Raw genomic sequence first — 20,134 nt, 5'->3', positions numbered from 1 at the left:
GAGAAGAATTAGTTTGGAAAGATGAGGAGAGAAGAATAGTTTGCGACCACCACCATTTTTCGGGTGTCTCTCCTATGCACCATTCATCACATTCATTTGCACCAAAGCCGGTGAGATTGGTATTTCCGAACTGCACAGATTGATACCCCTGAAGTTTAACCGTCTTGGCTTATACTATGATGTGCATGTGTTCCCCTTGTTTTTAAAGCCAAATATATTACATCTAGTGGCTGCACACTCCACAAAGTAAAGAAATGTGACAATTATGTATGATCCACTGTAATAGCAGTACTCAGTTTTCCTCTTGTTGACATAGGACAGGTGCGGTTAAAGTGTTATATTCAGATTTCAGGGGGAATTTCATTCCTTTTATTTGGCACGGTCTCAAAAGCATCATTGTTTCGGAAGAACTTATTTGAAAAGCAACGGGAACTTGCAAAAGTTTATGCGATTGGATTTTACTGTTGAATGCCCTTTGTTGTGGCGTTAGTGGAAAGTAAAAAAAAAATCTGTCACATAGTTCACAGGACACACAATAAATTCTCAATTCACTGCAAATCAGTTCCTCAATAACGGCACGATTGGGGAAACAGCGCACACAATAGTGCTTGTGCCTCTCACTGACTAAGCTCAGTTAATAGAGAGATTGCAGAAGTTGGAAGCCAGACAGCAACCTCTGGTCCCCGGTGACAGGGAACCACTTTCTCTGCCAGGCCGCTGTAGAAAAATACTCAAAAAGCAGAAGTGCAACCTGTATCTCAGCTCACTCTCTCCTAAAGTGCACCTGAGCCTATTAAGGTGTGTCGCTTCCAACCCTTTCACTAATAATTCAGATACAAAAGGTTCGTGTTACGCAATGTATAAGTGCACACCAGATCTGGTCTGCATGGACGGATGGACTTATTATTAAATATGTTTGCAAGGATAAAATGGAAATCGCTGCAAAATATGATTCCATATTAAACGCTATTAAAAAGGCAGTTCTGGGGGAAACCACATGCAAATGAAGCCGAGCATCTGGAGGGCGGCTGCGGTAGGAATGGGGGTTGTAATATGTGAGGTATGCCGATTGCTGTTTGGATACTCTGCAGAATAGAAAGTGATTGCAAAGAGCGATTGATTTGAAAGGACATTCACGATGCTTGATTTCTCCTGGGGTTGGGTTGCAGGGAAAAGAAACACTTAAATAGGTTTTCTGGATTTGGAAAACTCGTGTCTTTGGTTGCAGTTTAAAAAAAAAAAGAAATACTGATCTTTACACACCCTCCCCGGGTCCAGTGATGAGTCTTCACTGCTGCTCCATCGGTCTGCAGTGCTGATGTCATGCTGACAGCACTGCAGCCAATCAGTAAGATCAGAGGTCGTGCTGTCTACTTGGAAAGATCCTCTGAGCTCAGTTATAAAAAGGTACAGAGAGCAGAGGCGGAGACTCAATGCTGGACTGGGGGAGAGTGAGTAAATTACAGTTGTTGTTTTTTTCTTTAAAGGGGTTATCCAAGACTTTAGCATTGATGGCGTATCCTCAGGATAGGCAATCAATGTCTGATCGGTGAGGGTGAACACCCCAACCAACCAGCTGTTCCAGGGGTCGGTAGTGGTCAGAACTGCTCAGTTACGACAGCAGCTCCATTGACAGTATAGTGAACGCGGCGAGGTACTACACATCTGTCACCTATTCAAATCAATGGGAATTGAATGAGCAGTACATGGCCACGACCACCATTCTGTCGATGGAGCTGTGCTGTGCAGCTGCGCCTGACACCGGGGACAGCTGATCGGTGGGGGGTGCCCACCGATCAGACATTGATGACCTATCCTAAGGGTGAGCTATCAATATTATAGTCCCAGACAATGCCTTAAAACAAATTGCAGCTGAGGGACAGAATACCTACGTCTTTAAGGTTCCGTACACATTAGATAGAAATCGTCCAAATCCAACGATGTTGTAAAGATTGTTCAACCATCTAATGTTTATGGAGGCCTCCCGACTGTCCCCCCGACAGATTATGTCAGGGAACATAAGGATCAGGTGGATGGCATTCAATTGCTTGATCCTTATGTCCGGCCACTGCCAGCTCATTCTGGCAGAGACTCTCTCATACAGCCAACCTTTCCTGTGTGCGGGGGAGTCAGGATAGATAGTTGTCAGCAAAAAGATGATTCAATTGGCAGCTATTTTGAGTGTGTGGTTAGCTTTACTACCAAGCTACTCTCTCAGATTACAGCTAATCAAGAGAGATCTCAGCAGGGGGACACTTGGTGATCTGCTAATATCCAAGAGACAAAGATTATTATTATGAGATTCCTGTGAAAAAGGACTGTCTAAAGCAGAGAACCCCATTGATCACCAGTGATCAGCTGACAGTTTTCTTATGTATCCATCATTGATAACTGCGGAATGTTTGATGATTCTTGTTGCCATGGCTACAGCAAGGGAAGTAAAGGTAAATATGTAAATAGAACACGAACTGAAAAACAATCAGACCTTGTCATTCTGTATGTAAGTGATGCCACCCTGCTATGGGGTTTGTCTTCACACTTATTGGTGAAGATTTATTAAAACGGATGAATAGGAATAATTGGAGAAGTTGCCCGCATCATCCAGTCATTTTTAAAAGCCGGAATCAGATTGTTACACTTTTTCTTTGCACCCGTTTTAAGAAATCTGTCCCTTTGTGCTTCAGTCGAGAACACAGAGCCCATGAAGATGCAAGACTCCTTACACTAAACACAACAATTAAAAGGACCGAATCCCAAATAAAGGGAAGCTATCATCAGAAAATTACCTATTGTTTAAATCAAAAGAAAAAGGGAGCACTTTGTCATTTTTTCTTTGCCTACTGTATAAATAAGGTATTTTTTAATTGTTATTTTTGGCAATTTTTTTTTTTTATATCACAAAGATTAGTTTTAAAAAATAAAAATAGTAATATTGTAATTTTCACACTTTCATACTTCCAGCCCCTTCAGGAAGAGTTTCCAGCAGTCTCATTATCATCAGAGGCAGCTTTACAATGAACTCTATACACAGCTGATAACACACGATCCACCAATCACAATAGGCAATGTCACTGCTCCCCCCCTCCCTTCCCAATGTCCTTTGCACACGCTCATTAGATGCTTCAATACAAAAGATAGGGTCAGGGTCTGACTGTTGTGGCTATGTACATGTGTTGTTTCCTGAAACAGGAGGAAGTTAAAGTCTAAAAAGCCCCAGTGGCCAGTGTGAGAACTGAAAATTTATACTGTTTATTTTTAATACAAATTTTGATATTGGAAAAAAACACATAAACAAAAATGTTAAAAAATCTCATTTATCGCAAAAAAAATTATTTAATCAATAGGTAATTTTTCTGATGATACCTTCCCTTTAAGCAATTGTTTCTTTTCTGGTTGTTTTGACTCTTCGTCTCTTACCTCAGATTTCATATATGCAGCTACCCCCTTGGCTGCCCCAATGATCACATAGGGGACTCTGTCTCCGAGGTTCGGGGCGCTGCCTGGATCTCTCTTTCGCATTCTGTACAAACAATACCAGACAGAACAGTCAGAAGAAAGTGGTGTAACTAGCAAACCCCATCCACATGCGTAATCCATATAACCCCAGAAAAATAGAACATTCATCCCAAGTCTTAACCCCTTCACCCCCCGGCCATATTCCATTTTTTTCCTCCCTTTCTTCCAAGAGCCATAACTCTTTATTTTTCAAGCCATATAGCAGTATGGGGGCTTGTTTTTTTGCGAGACGAGTTGTACTTCCAAATGGCACAATTGATTTTACCATATAGTGTATTGAAAACGGGAAAAAAAAATTCCAAGTGTGGTGAAATTGCAAAAAAGTGCAATTCCACAATTATTTTTGGTAAAACTAACCTGTCAATATGATTCCCCAGGTCAGTACAAGTACGCAGATACCAAACATGTATAGGTTGTTTTTTTTTACAATTTAAGTGGTGGGATAAAAATTCGGACTTTGCATGAAAACATTTTTTTTTGCTTTTGTCGCCATTTTCCGAGACCTGTAGCATTTTCATTTTTCCGGGATCTGGGGCCGTGTGAGGACTTATTTTTTGCGCTCCGAGATGATGTTTTTACTGATAATATTTAGGGGTAGATGCCATGTTTGCCATGTGGCCAAAAAAACGTAATTCTGGCGTTACGATTTTTTTATCGTTACGCCGTTTACCGATTGGATTAATTTTATATTTTGATAGATCGGGAGAGTCTGAACACAGCGATACCAATTATGTTTATTTTTTTATCGTTTTCTTTTCAATGAGGTAAAAGGGGAGTGATTTGAACTTGTGGGGTTTTTTTTTTTTACTTTTTTTTTTTTTCCAGTTTTTACTGTATTTGTTAGTGCCCTTAGGGGACTTAAAGCTGCAAAATCACAATCTCCTTTAAAAGCCAGCCAAGGGCTGGTGTTCACAGGAGGATTGTAATGACAGGCGTCTGTTTTTAAAATCGAAGCAACTTTACAAATAGTCTTTTAATTTTTTTCAATTTTGCCCGTACAGCTCCTATGCAGACCAAAGTGTCTCCATGGTAACAGACTACATAGACTACATATAAACTCTATGTAGTCTGATTCTGCTATTTGTCCCTTACTTCTTGCTTTCAAATGTACGCTAGAAAGAAAATAAGGCACATATGTAAGAGAGCATTAGCGCATAACCTGACTACACGCGGTCTGTGTGTAGTCTGCAACCATAGAGACACATAGGTGTGCACAGGAGCTGTATGCACAAAACGATAGAAGATTTTTTTTTTAATCAAGAATACATGCAAGTAGTATCCTTTTCCATTTTGAGTGCATTGGTAAAATAAAAAAAAAGGAAATTGAAATTGGTAACTGGAATATTCAGACCCACAATATATAGAAAAAAAAATATTAATAAGTGGAAAATCTGAAAAAAATAATTTCAGTCACAACATTGCTGGCCCAGTATTGCAGGGGTTTTTCTCTAACTGTTTTGTCTGGTAAAAGCTGACATTAGGGGTGGAACTTATGTGAAACCATGACATATGTAGAGAATTCAGCGGGCACTGTATTAGCTGCTGTGGCACATGGATGCCCAAGGGAACCTGTCAACGGCTACTGGCATCAGTCAGCGGAGCGCAAAGCATCATGACTTGAGGGTCTCCACCCACACAGAAGCAACGGAGGTGGGTGGGAAAGGAAAGGTACATAAGGTACTTGCCACTAGGGAGGGGGCTGAGACACCTGGTCAGCCTCGGCTGAGGACTCTGCTCAGCAATGTGTAAACCATAGAAATGAACAGGAAAAGCAAGCAATTTCCTCCATCTCTTGGGGGAGGCACCGTTTAACTGCAGGAGTAATAGGCTGCTAGAACAGTAGTCATTTCTGTACTTTTATATTAGTACTGTAAAACATTTTTAGGCAGGTGTGGAAAAAAAATGCTGCAAGTTTTCGAATTCTTTCAAAAATAGAAGAGTTAATAGTTTATTCTTAGTCAATTAACAAAATGCAGAGTGAATGAACAAAAGATAAATCGAAATCACATCAATATTTGGTGGCCGCTCTTTGCCTTCATCACTTCTTCTTGTCACTTGCACACAGTTTTTGTAGGTACTTGGCAGTAGGTTGTTCCAAACATCTTGGAAAACTAACCACAGATATTCTGGGGATGTCGCTTGTCCAAATCCTCTTTCGCTCCATGTAATCCCAGACAGACAGATCAGGACTCTGGGGCCGTATCATCACTTCCAGGACTCCTAGTTTTTTTTCTACTCTTCGATAGCTAGTAGAATAGATTTGAGGCAAGCAGACGCCTCCTTGATGATATTATATGATGGATAAGTATCTGCCAGTATTTCTCAGCATTGAGGACCCCATTAATTTTGACCAAATCCCCAACTCCATTTGTTGAAATGCAGCCCCCAGACTTGCAGGACCTTCCAACATGCTTCACTGTTCCTGCAGACCTCCATTATTGCACCACTCTCCAGTTGAAGGTATGTTTTTTTGGCTGGAATTCTTCCATGAAGACCATTTCTGGCCAGACTTCTCTGAACAGTGGATGTGTGTAGCTGAATCCCACTGGTTGCTGCCAGTTCTGAGTTGATGGCACTGCTGGACATCTTCCAATTTGGAAGGGGAGCAAGCATAATATTTCTGTAATCTGCTGCACTAAGTTTCATTGACCAACCACTGCATCTACGATCCCCAATGTTTCCCGTTTCTTGGTGTCCTCAGTGCTAAGAAATACAAGCAGATACTTGTCCATCATGCAATACCATCAGGGAGGCGTCTGATTGGCTTCACATTTATTCTACATCAAGACAAGGACCCCAAACATCCAGCCTATGTCATTGAGATCTATCTTCAGAATTAAGTAGAACGAGGAGTCCTGGAGGTGATGATCCGACCCCCACAGAGCTGATCTCACATCATCCACTCTGTCTGGGATCACATGAAGAGACAGAGGGAGTTGCACAAGCAGCAACCAAGGAATATCTGTGGTTAGATCGCCAAGATGTTTGGAAGAGTCTTCCTTAACATCCTTCTTGAGTCAAGAATACGATAAAAAGAGTATAGAGCAGGCTCAGGAGCTGGGCCTGCTCCTTATGTGGATGCTGCCAGCTGTGCTATATAACTGACAACCCTAAACCTGGTAGCTTAACCTCTTTTAAGACCATAGTCAATCGCAACTGTGACAAAAAATACTGAGTGGTAGAATGCCACATGTCATCTCGGTTTAAGGTTTCATTCTCTGCCACATTTGGTTGAGCTACAGGTGAGATGATCTGGATAGAAAGTCTCCACCACCTCTGGGGTTGACAATACCAACTTCACGCAGTCAGCAGAACACACAAATTCTGAAATCAGCTTTTTACTCAAGGGGAAATATTGTATAATTACTACAAGAGGTGCACACATAGACCAGAAGTTTTTTTTTATGGAGATGAATATTTAAAAAATTTTAGTTTCAACCCCATTGTGTTTGGTTACATTACACTCTCTGGAACGTCCATTCTGTTTATCAAAAAGGGAAGCCATTGGAAATGTCCGATTAGGAGGATCCTTTAAGATTAAAATACCATTTTATCACCTATGCACAGGATAAGTGGTAAAGGCATAACTAGCAAAAAGGTCCAGCTGCCAAGACCCCACCGAACCCAGGACTGGAAGTCCTAAAGTTCCATTTGTGAATGGAGCAGAATGAGCATGTGCAACCACCACTCATGTAGACAGTGATGGAGGAGAGTGAGCATGTGCGACCACCACTCTTGTAGACAGTGATGGAGGAGAATGAGCATGTGCAACCACCGCTCTTGTAGACAGTGATGGAGGAGAGTGAGTATGTGCGACCACCGCTCTTGTAGACAGTGATGAGGAGAATGAGCATGTGCGACCACCGCTCTTGTAGACCGTGATGGAGCAGAATGAGCATGTGCGACCACTGCTCTTGTAGACAGTGAATAGAGCAGAATGAGCATGTGCGACCACCGCTCTTGTAGACAGTGATGGAGGAGAATGAGCATGTGTGACCACCGCTCTTGTAGACAGTGATGGAGCAGAATGAGAATGTGCAACCACTGCTCTTGTAGACAGTGATGGAGAAGAATGAGCATGTGCGATCACCGCTCTTGTAGACAGTGATGGAGCAGAATGAGAATGTGCAACCACTGCTCTTGTAGACAGTGATGGAGAAGAATGAGCATGTGCGATCACCGCTCTTGTAGACAGTGATGGAGGAGAATGAGCATGTGCAACCACCGCTCTTGTAGACAGTGATGGAGGAGAATGAGCATGTGTGACCACCGCTCTTGTAGACAGTGATGGAGCAGAATGAGCATGTGTGACCACCGCTCTTGTAGACAGTGATGGAGCAGAATGAGCATGTGCGACCACCGCTCTTGTAGACAGTGATGGAAGAGAATGAGCATGTGCGACCACCGCTCTTGTAGACAGTGATGGAGAAGAATGAGCATGTGCGATCACCGCTCTTGTAGACAGTGATGGAGCAGAATGAGCATGTGCAACCACTGCTCTTGTAGACAGTGATGGAGGAGAATGAGCATGTGCAACCACCGCTCTTGTAGACAGTGATGGAGCAGAATGAGAATGTGCAACCACCGCTCTTCTAGACAGTGATGGAGGAGAATGAGCATGTGTGACCACCGCTCTTGTAGACAGTGATGGAGGAGAATGAGCATGTGTGACCACTGCTCTTGTAGACAGTGATGGAGCAGAATGAGCATGTGCGATCACCGCTCTTGTAGACAGTGATGGAGCAGAATGAGCATGTGCGACCACCGCTCTTGTAGATAGTGATGGAGGAGAATGAGCATGTGCGACCACCGCTCTTGTAGACACTGATGGAGCAGAATGAGCATGTGTGACCACTGCTCTTGTAGACAGTGATGGAGGAGAATGAGCATGTGCGACCACCGCTCTTGTAGACAGTGATGGAGGAGAATGAGCATGTGCGACCACCGCTCTTGTAGACAGTGATGGAGGAGAATGAGCATGTGCGACCACCGCTCTTGTAGACAGTGATGGAGGAGAATGAGCATGTGCGACCACCGCTCTTGTAGACAGTGATGGAGGAGAATGAGCATGTGCGACCACCACTCTTGTAGACAGTGAAGAGAGCAGAATGAGCATGTGCGACCACAGCTCTTGTAGACAGTGAAGAGAGCAGAATGAGCATGTGCGACCACCACTCTTGCAGCTGTTATTGTCTGCAGCGCTGATGTCATGTCAATGCCGTCAACTCGGGAAGAGCCGCTGAGCTTACTGATTGGCTGCAGAGATGTTGACGTGATGTCAGGCTGCAGACAATAACAGACACTTAGCGCTAAGCCCGGGGAGGGTGAGTAAAGTAAATTTTGTTGTTTTTTTTTAAACAAATGACAGTTGGGGACAGGGGTTTTCCTGAAACTGGACCTACAAACGGCTAAAAATCGAGGCAGTATTGCGTCTCACGGGTGCTCTAAATTCAACCCCCCCCCCCCTTTTTTAAAGATTTTTACAATGTCTTATGGCTGTTTTTCGTCCCAGGAAATCATTTCTCACAAAAGTCGCAGTGGATCCAGAACCCAAATGTAGACAGTTGCCTATTTTAGCAATCTATTATTTGGATTCATAAAGTAAGCACTCACTGAGTCTACATAGGGCGTCATCAATAGCTACTGCCACCTACTGGTCAGTGTGCCACGAAGTTAAGGAAAAACTAATTGGTTAACTATATGAATTAAAGAGGTATTCCCATCTCCAGGATACTATCCCAATATGTTGTAAATACAATAATATTAGCAATTATAAATGTACCATAGTTCTTCTGATTCACTATGTCACTTACCCCATGTGCAGGGCATTGCAGTAGTTTAGTTATCCATGGTGACGACCACTCATATAGTGACAGTTAGTTGTTAGTGGACGTAACCATGGATATCTACGCTACTGCAAATGCCCTGCACATATGCTAAGCAACATCGTTTATCAGAAGAACTATACTACATTTCTAATTGGAGGTATTTGCTAATATAATTATTATTACACCTACTACAATTGGGATAGGATCTTGGAGATGGGAATACCCCTTTAATGATGAGTGTATAAGGAAGAAATGACAGCTCATTCTAAACAAAAAGACAGTTGGTTTTCTAATAACTCATCTAAAAAAAAGTGTAAAAAAAAAAACAACAAAACTGCTGAGTTCACAAGTAACAGAAGATCGGAATTGGGCAATGAGTGTCCGGCACCCAGTGGGGCCACAGGAAGTTAGTGTGATATTTTTTTCACACTACTTCTCCCCACCTCCTCCTTCCACACCAGCTGCTCAGGGTGGGACAAGCTATTTCTGCGTTTCCCCTCGGTCACGGATCAGCGCCACAACCTGCCCTCTAATTATTTCTTTTTTTTTTATTAAAAGGAGGTGGAAGATTACAGTTCTTCAGTGACAGTGGAAACTTCGGTTTCTGTAAATAGGAAATGTACAATGTAAGGTGTTTAGGTTCCGATGCTTCCGTAGTAAAAGCCTGTGTACCATGCGGCTAGAAGGGGTCCGGATCCACTGTACAGCCGCTAGTAATGCTACAAGACCCCGGGTGTCACGTCTTACCTCTCCGCCAGCTCCACGTGAGCCTGCTTTCCAGCATACTCATCTGCAGTACGCGTCAGCTCCTTGGTGATAACCAGCTGCGAGATGTCTATACGATTGCACAGCAGATCGGAGATCACGTCCTTGGCGTGTTCGACAGCTCCCATAGGATCCCTACAAGTTTAACGTTGCAAGAAAGATAAAAAATATAAGATTAAAGAGAGTAACTACAGTAGGCAAAATGAGTGTAAAGACCTCCATACACATTAGACTAATGTCGGCTTCGCGCGTCAAGTATAGACACTCCATAGAGTTAAAGGGGTTGTGCAGGACTTGAGATATTGATGACCTATTCTAAGGATAGGCCATCAATATCTGATCGGTGCGCCACCCGGAACTACTCAGTTACGGAGCCTGCTTCATCAGCTAAATAGTGTACCGCAAATCCGCCCCCTATTCATTCAAATCTACTGACCCCTTGAGGTTGGTTTTCCTAAGCGAAACCTCCCCATACTAACTAGAATCGACTGATCCTTATCTAATGGACTTCTGTTTAAGACTGGCATATAAAAAAATTATCTTAAGATAAGTGCATGTGACGTCTTTAAAATGCCAGCGGACCCCCTGAGGTTTTCCTAAGCGAAACCTCCCCTTACCGACACGAAACGACTGATCCTTATCTAATGGACTTCTGTTTAAGACTGGCATATAAAAAAAATTCTTAAGGTATGTGCACGTGACATATTTAAAGATGCACGCGGACCCACTGAGGTTTTCCTAGGCGAAACCTCCCCATACTGACTCAAATAGATTGATCCTTATCTAATGGACTTCTGTTTAAGACTGACATATAAAAAAATTCTTAAGGCATGTGCACGCAAAGTTTTTAAGATGAAAACGGGCCCCCTGAGGTTTTCCTAAGCGAAACCTCCCCTTACTGACACGAAAAGACTGATCCTTATCTGATGGACTTCTGTTTAAGACTGGCATATCGAAAAAAAAAATACTTAAAGTATGTGCATGCGACGTATTTAAAGATGAAAGCGAACCCCCTGAGGTTTTCCTAGGCGAAACCTCTTCAGGAAAAAGATCTTTTTCCTGAGTCGACTTTGGCACCTTCTTTCTATTGTTTAAACTACAACTAGTGAGTTTTGGAAACTTAAAAAGAAGAGACAAAAGAGTGAACATGTGCGCAGCAGTGGTGTTTTTACATTGTTTTGCATTATGTTCACTTTTTGCAGTGCTTTATAGGCGGGGTCCTAAAAATGCCCTTAGGCTACTTGCTCACTGAGTCTTTTTGCTGAGTTTTTGGAGTGGAAGCGGAGCAGAAACTCAAAGTTTTTCAGGAGTTTTGCATTTTTGAGAAGGATCTGGAGAGTTTCCGCTTATGTTTTGCTCAATAAACCCTTAGTAAATTTCACCCTTTCGTGTGTGAATCGAGTCTTCTAAAGCAATGGAAAAATGAATACCCTTCAGTACTTTTTCTTCCGAAACAGTCAAGTCAGCAAAATAAAAAAAAAATATATGGCATGTGTGCAATAAAGAAAAAAATCCCTTTAAGTGATCAAAACATATTAAACACTTTTTATCAGTGCAATAAACAGAACAGAAAAATGTTAATTTTCTCTTTATTTAAAGGGGAAGTGTTTTGTAACAGTTCTTAGAAACCACAAAACAGAAAGCATATTAGCAAAGTATCAAATTCCCCAAGTGACAAATGCTGCAAGTTTCACACATGCCAGAAGTTGTGACAATTAGCCCTGAGGGCCATTAGAGAGCCTCCTCCATGGACAGGGAAGAGTTAACATTTACTATGGGTCTGAAAAAACAGATAAGAGTTACAAACTCCCAGTCAGACTGTTATAATGAGCTCACTGACTGATCCTCAGTTAACTCTTTCTGCAGCCTGCAACAAGGAGGATATAGAAGGCAAACCGTGCAAAAATTTTAATGAAACAGAATTGCAAAAATGATTTTTAGCTTCAAATATATGCATTTAAGTAAAAAAATAAATAAATAAAAATGGGCCCCCATGGTGGAGAACCCTCCACTAGGAGTATACATAGACAGTCAGAAAAGCTTGCTTGCCTACCTGTCAATCAGAATCTTCTGCAGACATGTGTTGATCAGATTGGCCACTAGGGGGCAGTTGTCTCGCCTTACAGTCTCTATTCCCTTGCAGTCCATCTTATCGTGGGTGTCGGCGCTGGATGAAAAGTACAGGCCGGCGTATCTCTTCTTGTTGATCAGCAGATATGGAAAATATACCTAGAATAGAAGACAGAAATATATGTAGAAAGATTTTCCCTGCAAAACCAATTTGCATTATTGAAAAGTACTCAACAATCCATGTTCTCAGCTGCGTGATCCAATGGATTTTATACCCCACCTTATCTAAGACCAGGGATACCCCAGGCTGATCGCCACCATAGTGGATTCCTCCCAGGGGCGTACCGTTATCTCACTGGTCACATATCCCCCACCTTATCTAAGACCAGGGATACCCCAGGCTGATCGCCACCATAGTGGATCCCTCCCAGGGGGGTGCCGTTATCTCACTGGTCACCTATCTCCCACCTTATCTAAGACCAGGGAGACCCCAGGCTGATCGCCACCGTAGTGGATCCCTCCCAGGGGGGTGCCGTTATCTCGCTTGTCACCTATCCCCCACCTTATCTAAGACCAGGGATACCTCAGGCTGATCGCCACCATAGTGGATCCCTCCCAGGGGGGTGCCGTTATCTCACTGGTCACCCATCTCCCACCTTATCTAAGACCAGGGAGACCCCAGGCTGATCGCCACCGTAGTGGATCCCTCCCAGGTGGGTTCCGTTATCTCGCTGGTCACCTATCCCCCACCTTATCTAAGACCAGGGAGACCCCAGGCTGACCACCACAATAGTGGATCCCTCCCAGGGGGGTGCCGTTATCTCGCTGGTCGCCTATCCCCCACCTTATCTAAGACCAGGGAGACCCCAGGCTGATTAACACCATAGTGGATTCCTCCCAGGGGGATGCAGTTATCTCATTGGTCACATATCCCCCACCTTATCTAAGACCAGGGAGACCCCAGGCTGATCAACACCATAGTGTATCCCTCCCAGGGGGGTGCCGTTATCTCATTGGTCACATATCCCCCACCTTATCTAAGACCAGGGAGACCCCAGGCTGATCGCCACCATAGTGGATCCTCCCTACCTGGTAGGGTGCTGTTATCTCGCTGGTCACCTATCCCTCTAATGCCGGGGTCTGCACTGTTGTGCAAGGTCATCAAGTGTGTGAACAATGCAGACAGCATATGGGCGAAAAACTGTGATGTGTGAATAAGGCCTTAGAGAAGGATCAATGAAAGGGGAATAAATCTAAGCAGGCCACAAACACACGACTGTGATCCAGCAGAACATGACCGATCAGTCCTTTGTTAAATCAATCCGACCATCAACGTGTCAAATCGGACCATCCCACCAGGTAGATAGTTTGCAAAACTATGTTGAATGATCCATCTCTTCTCATGGATGGGCATCACTCGATAAGACGGGTAAGAAGTTCCCTTGATTGACCACACACCACCAATACGGTAATGGAGGTCTGTCCTCTCCAGTGAAATCTCAGGCTTTGGTCTGGAGACCAAGTGACCACACCAAGAAGAGGCCTTCACCATGGAACATCACACCGGTCCTACTCCTGGGATTATGGTATGAGACGGCATAATGTACTGTAGCCAGACCCCTCCAGTCTACATACCAGGTGCACTAACAGCTTGGCATCATATTGATTTGGTGATTGAACCAGTGGTGTGGCCATTTCTCCAAAGTGATTTGTTTTTCAACGAAACACCAGGCCGAATGTTGGTGCTACTATAAGAAGTCTGCGTGGCTGAAACCTGCTCCCATGGCTGCAGTGTCTCCAGACTTGTCTCCCAACAAGCACATCTGGTAAGTCATTGGTCGATGATTACACAGGAGCTGCCAGAAGCGGATCTTGATGATTCCCCCAAGTGCAATCAAAGGCAGAACATTCCTCAGACATCCATTAATAAACCCAAGGCTGTAAGTGTGGGGATTTCTGCATGAGGCACTCATACGCCAGACTGAATAAATCGATAGGGATGTGTGACAATGACGGAGCTCATCAGCAATTATAACGGGTACTAACCTTTTCAAACTCCAACTTTATGGGAGGGGTGAAATGACTGGAGACCCATGCCGCGGCTTCTCGTCCTATCTCCATGGCTTCAGAAACCGTCTGAACTCCGAGTTTGCACATCACAGAGTCAGTGTCTCCATAAATAACCTGCAGAGAGAACAAGTACCGGTCATAATGGCGTCCCACCGGGCTCCTGGAGCCGGGCATCGGATGGAAAATAAATGCTGCCCACCTTGGCATCTGCCTTGTAGCCATTGGCAAGAGTGTACTTAGACTCCACCAGTTGTTTGGTTTGCTCGATCATCTGTCGGCCAAAGCCGGTGACGCTCTACAAAAAGAAGGAGAATTCACTTCATTCTAAGTCTAGTAAACTCCTAATGAACCCACTCATGGCTGCCAGGGCCACGACTTCACTGTCTATATATGCACAGAAATAAACAATAAAAACAAATTACACAAAATAATAAACGGAAAAAAAAATATATATATATATATATATATATATATATATATATATATTTTTTTTTTTTATATTTTTACACTTTTTTTTTATTTAAGCGATGGAAAAAAATGCATAATTTGCAAAAAAAAAATTTGGTTTGTGCCGTCATTTTCTGAGACCCGTAACTTTCTTTTATTTTTACGATGATGAGGGCTTGTGTTTTGGGTCTCAAGCAGATTGTTTTATTTTAACCATTTTGGGTTACCTGCAACATTTTGATCGCTTTTTATTATCATTGTTTAAAGGAAAATTATGGCAAAAAAAACACAATTTTTGTGTTTACAATTTTTTCCTTGTTTCAATATTTTTATAATTCATAGTTCGGGAAATTTGACAAGCAGCGATACCAAAAATGCATTTTTTTTTTTTTTCATTTACATTTTGCTATTTAAGTTTGGGGAAAAACAGGATGGGGAGGGAGATTTAACCTTTTATATCTTTTTAAAATAATTTTTTATGTTTTTTTTTTTTTTTTTACATTTTTTAAAATCTGAATTGCCTACGTAGTACAATAGCATTGCAGTCGGGGTGGACGGGGGCGGCACAGGCGGGGGCGACACAGGCGGGGGCGACACAGGCGGGGGCGACACAGGCGGGGGCGACCGTACGGCTACAACACCGAAGGGACTCTAAGCTACGGTGAACATTCACACAAGCAAGGAGCGATGACACAGACGGAACAATAGATTAAATGATAGATAAAAAAATAGGATAGAATGTTAGATGGAAAGAAAGATAGATAAACAGAATGATAGAACAGTAGCCAGAACAATAGGAATATAATGAGAGATAAAACAGTAGACAGACAAGATGAGGTGACACCCCCTGAATGACAGCCTCTTGACATCTCTACTTTCTCTGAGGGTTTCCTAGCAGACATTTTGCAGCACTGGATGAAATCTTGAGACGGCAGGAAACCACCAGCTCAAGATGAAGCCGTCACTATAATTGCAGACTGATGATGTTTGTGAATGTGGACATTAAGCTTAATACAAATTAGGGATAACTGCAGAAAAAATATAAGAAGACGAGGATCTAACATTGACAAAACCGACTGGCAGCAAAAAATGAGTAAATAAACGGCCTCCATTGTCAGGGTGGCTTCTAACACACAACTTTAAGGCTGGATGGCTCCTTATCTATAAACTGGGAAGTTTACAATTTAGCAAGATTGGGTCAGTTCCTGCTGTCATCTCAATGCAAAGGACAGATAAGCCCCGGCCTCACAACCCCCTCAAAGGCTGGAAATGTGGAAAGACCTCTGCTGCAACCTCTCCCTCCCTTTCACCCCCGGAAGGATATTTGTTCAATGTCTGGTTTTGTCTTCCATGTTTTGTAACGCTGATCACCTTCTCTACACGCACCAACGGGTGCCGGCACAGGACCGCGCTCGAGGAGCTCAGCCGCATGGCAGCCGAGCCGCTGAACAGATTGTTTTGGACACAACAGCCCAAATGTGCCCATCTCCTAACCGCAGTGATTATATTACTACACTGTGCGATGCGATGACACCAGAGACAGGGAAGAATCCTATAAAGTAGAGAGAAGAATCAGGGAGCCCCAGTTTTTTTGCTATTTAATCTGAGAGCAGCACAATGTAGGGGCACAGACCCTGATTCCAGGGACGTGTCACTTGCTGTAGTTTCAATACAATCAGTGTTTTATCAGGAGATTATCACTGCTGGACTAGGAGTCAAATGCAGTCCAGTCCAGCTAATCTGTATAACCACGCCCCTTCCACTGATTGGAAGGGGCGTGTGTACACTGTCAGCAAACTGCCAATCAGTAGAGGGGGTGTGGTTACACACAGCTCAGCATTCTGACCGCTAAAACAGAGAAAACAGGGATTCTATCAAAACTGCACCAAGTAGCCCAGTAAATGACACATCACCGGAATCAGGATCTCTGATCCTACATAATGCTGCTCTCAGATAGTAACAGAGAACCGCTCTGTTTGGAATTGCAACAATAGATCAGGAATGATCCTGATATGAAAAAGACAACGAGGATGCCGCACTTTGGCAATCAACATATACTTTTTGTTCTTGGTGGCGGTCCTAGACCCTTACAGATCGAATCGACAAGCCTATTTGCTTATTGTGAGCATAGCTCGGGCGAGAGCACCAGTGTTCGAATCTCAGGTGTCAAAATTCGAACAAACCTGACCCGAAATCATCCATACACATTAGAAGGTCGGTGGTTTCAGCTTTTATGCAAAGTGTGTATGAGTCCCTTAACCTCTGGGATACTTTGCTGCTCCTACACTTTATGTCTTTCTTCCCTTTGATTACCACCTGGCACTTTACCTCTTTTTTTTTATTACTTATACCTTTTTATCAGGTATAATTTGCATACTTGACAGGGATTTGTAAATTTAGAGGAGTGAATAAAACTATTCATAAAGAGACAAAAAAAAAAGGATAAAGCTGGGGAATGGAGGGAATTCCCATAAGAGTGGAGACACCGTCACTGCCTGTTACATTGCTGACAATGAGCAGGTGTAAGGCAAGGAGGACGTTAAAGGGGCTCTACAGGCCTCCATTTTTTAAAAAAAATCATTCATTTTGCTCCGCAGAATATTTCTTCACTTTTCACATCCCTATATACTTCATTCGATAGTGATATTGTACACTCTATATATATATATATATATATATGTTTTTTTCTTACTTAAATTTTTGCCTAATAATATAAAAATTGCTGGCTGCGGAATGAGTTAACTGAGGATCTGTCAGTGAGCTCTTTCTGACCGTCCAATGGGACGAGTTTAAAACTCTTATCTGTCTTTTTTTCTGAGCTCCTCTTGGCTGATATATGACCACAGATCACATCGAGATTGAATGTGCAGGGATACAAAGCACCGTATTTGCAATTTTATTTTTGTGGAACCCATTAGGAAAAATTATTTTTGGCCTCAAATACGAGCATTTAAGAAGAAAAAAAAAATTCTCCCCGGAGATGGACCTTTTTAATGACCGACTAATTTATATTTATTCTCACTTACGTATTTTGTTTTATGCAGAATATAAAACAAATTGTAATATTTTTTTATTATATTATTGTAGAATATATATATATATATATATATATATATATATATATATATATATATATATATTATTGTAGAATTTACATCCTTTATTTTTTTGTGACACAAATATGCAATTTTTAGCTTGGATTTTCTGATTTATATTTTTTACTGGACAGTTTTCTCATCAAATAACCTGCTGACTCATCTCTCCAGGTTATTGCGGTCGTATGGATGCCTAATATGTGTTTTTTTGTAATATGTATGTAATAAACGGTATTTTATATGAACAAAATGTTGTTTCTGTATTACCTTTTTTTGCAGAAATTTTACACATTATTTATTTTATTCTTTTTACACAAGTTGCCCTTCAAAGATCATAAAAATTTTTTGATAATATTTTCACTATAACTGGGACAACTGAAGGGGAAAACAGCTCCCTATAGTGATAGAAGGCAATGACATAGCTGATGTGGGTTACTAGGGACCAGAATCTCGGCTATGCCGGCTGAAACATGGCAATCAGGTCCTGCAGAAAGATCGACCATGCTGATGCTTCTCCACTCTACATAGCGCTCAGTGAGCGCTATGTAGCTAGCAAAAGACAGACCGCTTCTGTTTTCTAGCCAGGGTTCCGGCTGCGTCTGACAGTCAGGAACAGGACCTGCTCCTGCATATTCTCCTCCTTTCCTGCCCTGTATGGGTTTTAGTCCCCTGATGTACCTGTGAAATCTCGAGACAGGGTAGTTTTCCGACTTGCGCTCCAGTAAACCCATAGACAGAGTTTGCGCTTACTTTCAGCGCCAGCTGACGACCATCCAGAACTTTTTGTTTAAAGGGATCAGTCTCTTTCTTAAGCTCTGTTTTAGCCCTGCAGTGAAAGAAAAAAAAAAGAGGAATTAAAGAAAATAATGAATGACACATTCACACATACATATTATATATATATATATATATATATATATATATAATTTGTTTTTTTCATATAAATATATACATGTGACCAAAAATAAATGTATAAAAATGTTTCTTCATAATATATGTAAATTTCTATATTATAAAAAATATATATCTGAATTCTGATATATTATATACAGAAAGAAAAATATTTATATATTGTTAATGAAACAGATATAAGAATTCGCACCGCTTCCGGGCAGATAAGAGGTTTTCCAAAATCTCAGGCAGCAATCCTTTTCTTAAATTGGTCTTGACAAAGCAATCTCCTGTCGGGGTCTTTATAAAATCTTCAGGATTTAGTCTAACAAAAAGAATAAAAAAGCCATGAAGCGTAATAATAAAGAGCACAGTGCGCCACGTCATCTTCCCACTACCAATGAGATGATGGCTATTATTATAGGCGGATTATAATGAGGGCAATCTGGGCTACCGCCCGGGGTCCGAGGCTCTGGGGGGCCCATGGTCTGAGATTGCCCCCATTATAATCCATTTGTATCGTAACTGCCACGGCCACAGGTCCCTTATGCTGGGCCCGCCCTGCCGCATGACGTCTGGCAGGACGTACCCAGGATACAGAGCGCGGGCGCTGCGGCTGAAGCCACGCCTACCGAAGAGCTTCTGCTTGTGTTGGTGGCTCTGCCGACTCCCGCGCCTGAAGACTGGGGACAAGCTGCTGCTCCTGCCTGTGTGGCCTCCCTCCTCCCTCTGCACATCAGTAGCTGCTGCCTCCACTGGGTCTGCCACTATTTAAGGTATGTATAATGTGGCAGACATGCAGTGATAGTAGTAGGCAGCAGCGTTCTGTATGAAAGTGCAGGGTGGCCATTATTTTCATATTTAAAATGTGGGGGATGGGAGTGTGCTGAGACTATATGGGGTAAATATGCCTCTCCACTTTGGAAATTTTGCTTGCATCATATATATATATATATATATATATATATATATATATATATATATATATATATATATATATATATATATATATGTATGAATCTGATACAAGCAAAATTTCCAAGGCACATAGTGTGCAGGGGCATTAGCCCTATGTAGTTTCAGTATACTCCCATCCCCCCCATTTTATACACAACAATAAGAGTACGTGCCCATGATCAGGCTACAGAAGCTCTTTGGAAATCAACTTTCATCCTCCCAGCAGCCTCAGGCTTTCAGTCATAGAGGTGGTGCTGGGCGGCTTCAGTAACTGCTCAGTGCATGGTGATCGGCAGCTGTAACTGCTCCCCTGCACTGACTGACAGCCGGCTCTAATGCTGAGCGGGCTATCAGTGCCGGGGCGTGGATACAGCCAGGATGTGTCACTCGCAGCCACGGGTGCAGCTGAGCTCCACCGGCTGCTGTTCACTCCTTAAAGGGGTTTTAAACTACTCAGACAACCCCATCTCAATCTGTGTGTTTCCTCCTTGTAAA

General features: G+C 42.5%; 1 protein-coding gene across 2 annotated transcripts in view; it reads right to left on the bottom strand.

The window, feature by feature from the left end:
• POLD1 (DNA polymerase delta 1, catalytic subunit) overlaps positions 1-20,134 on the bottom strand; it is an 80,006-nt gene that overhangs the window by 30,342 nt on the left and 29,530 nt on the right. For both annotated transcript variants that reach the window (XM_073656439.1, XM_073656440.1), the window contains exons 16-22: positions 18,894-19,007; positions 18,470-18,617; positions 14,449-14,544; positions 14,226-14,363; positions 12,163-12,338; positions 10,092-10,244; positions 3,418-3,520 (exon numbers count right to left, since the gene is read on the bottom strand). In XM_073656439.1, the coding sequence (XP_073512540.1) occupies positions 3,418-3,520; positions 10,092-10,244; positions 12,163-12,338; positions 14,226-14,363; positions 14,449-14,544; positions 18,470-18,617; positions 18,894-19,007 (928 nt within the window). The remainder of the gene's footprint in view (positions 1-3,417; positions 3,521-10,091; positions 10,245-12,162; positions 12,339-14,225; positions 14,364-14,448; positions 14,545-18,469; positions 18,618-18,893; positions 19,008-20,134) is intronic.

This window comes from Phyllobates terribilis, unplaced genomic scaffold (genome assembly GCF_046119375.1).
Source record: "Phyllobates terribilis strain yellow unplaced genomic scaffold, ASM4611937v1 Scaffold_12__6_contigs__length_324123572, whole genome shotgun sequence".
NCBI classification, from domain to species: Eukaryota; Metazoa; Chordata; class Amphibia; order Anura; family Dendrobatidae; genus Phyllobates; species Phyllobates terribilis.
Note: the sequence above shows the minus strand (reverse complement) of the source record. Positions and strands in the feature narration are given on the sequence as shown.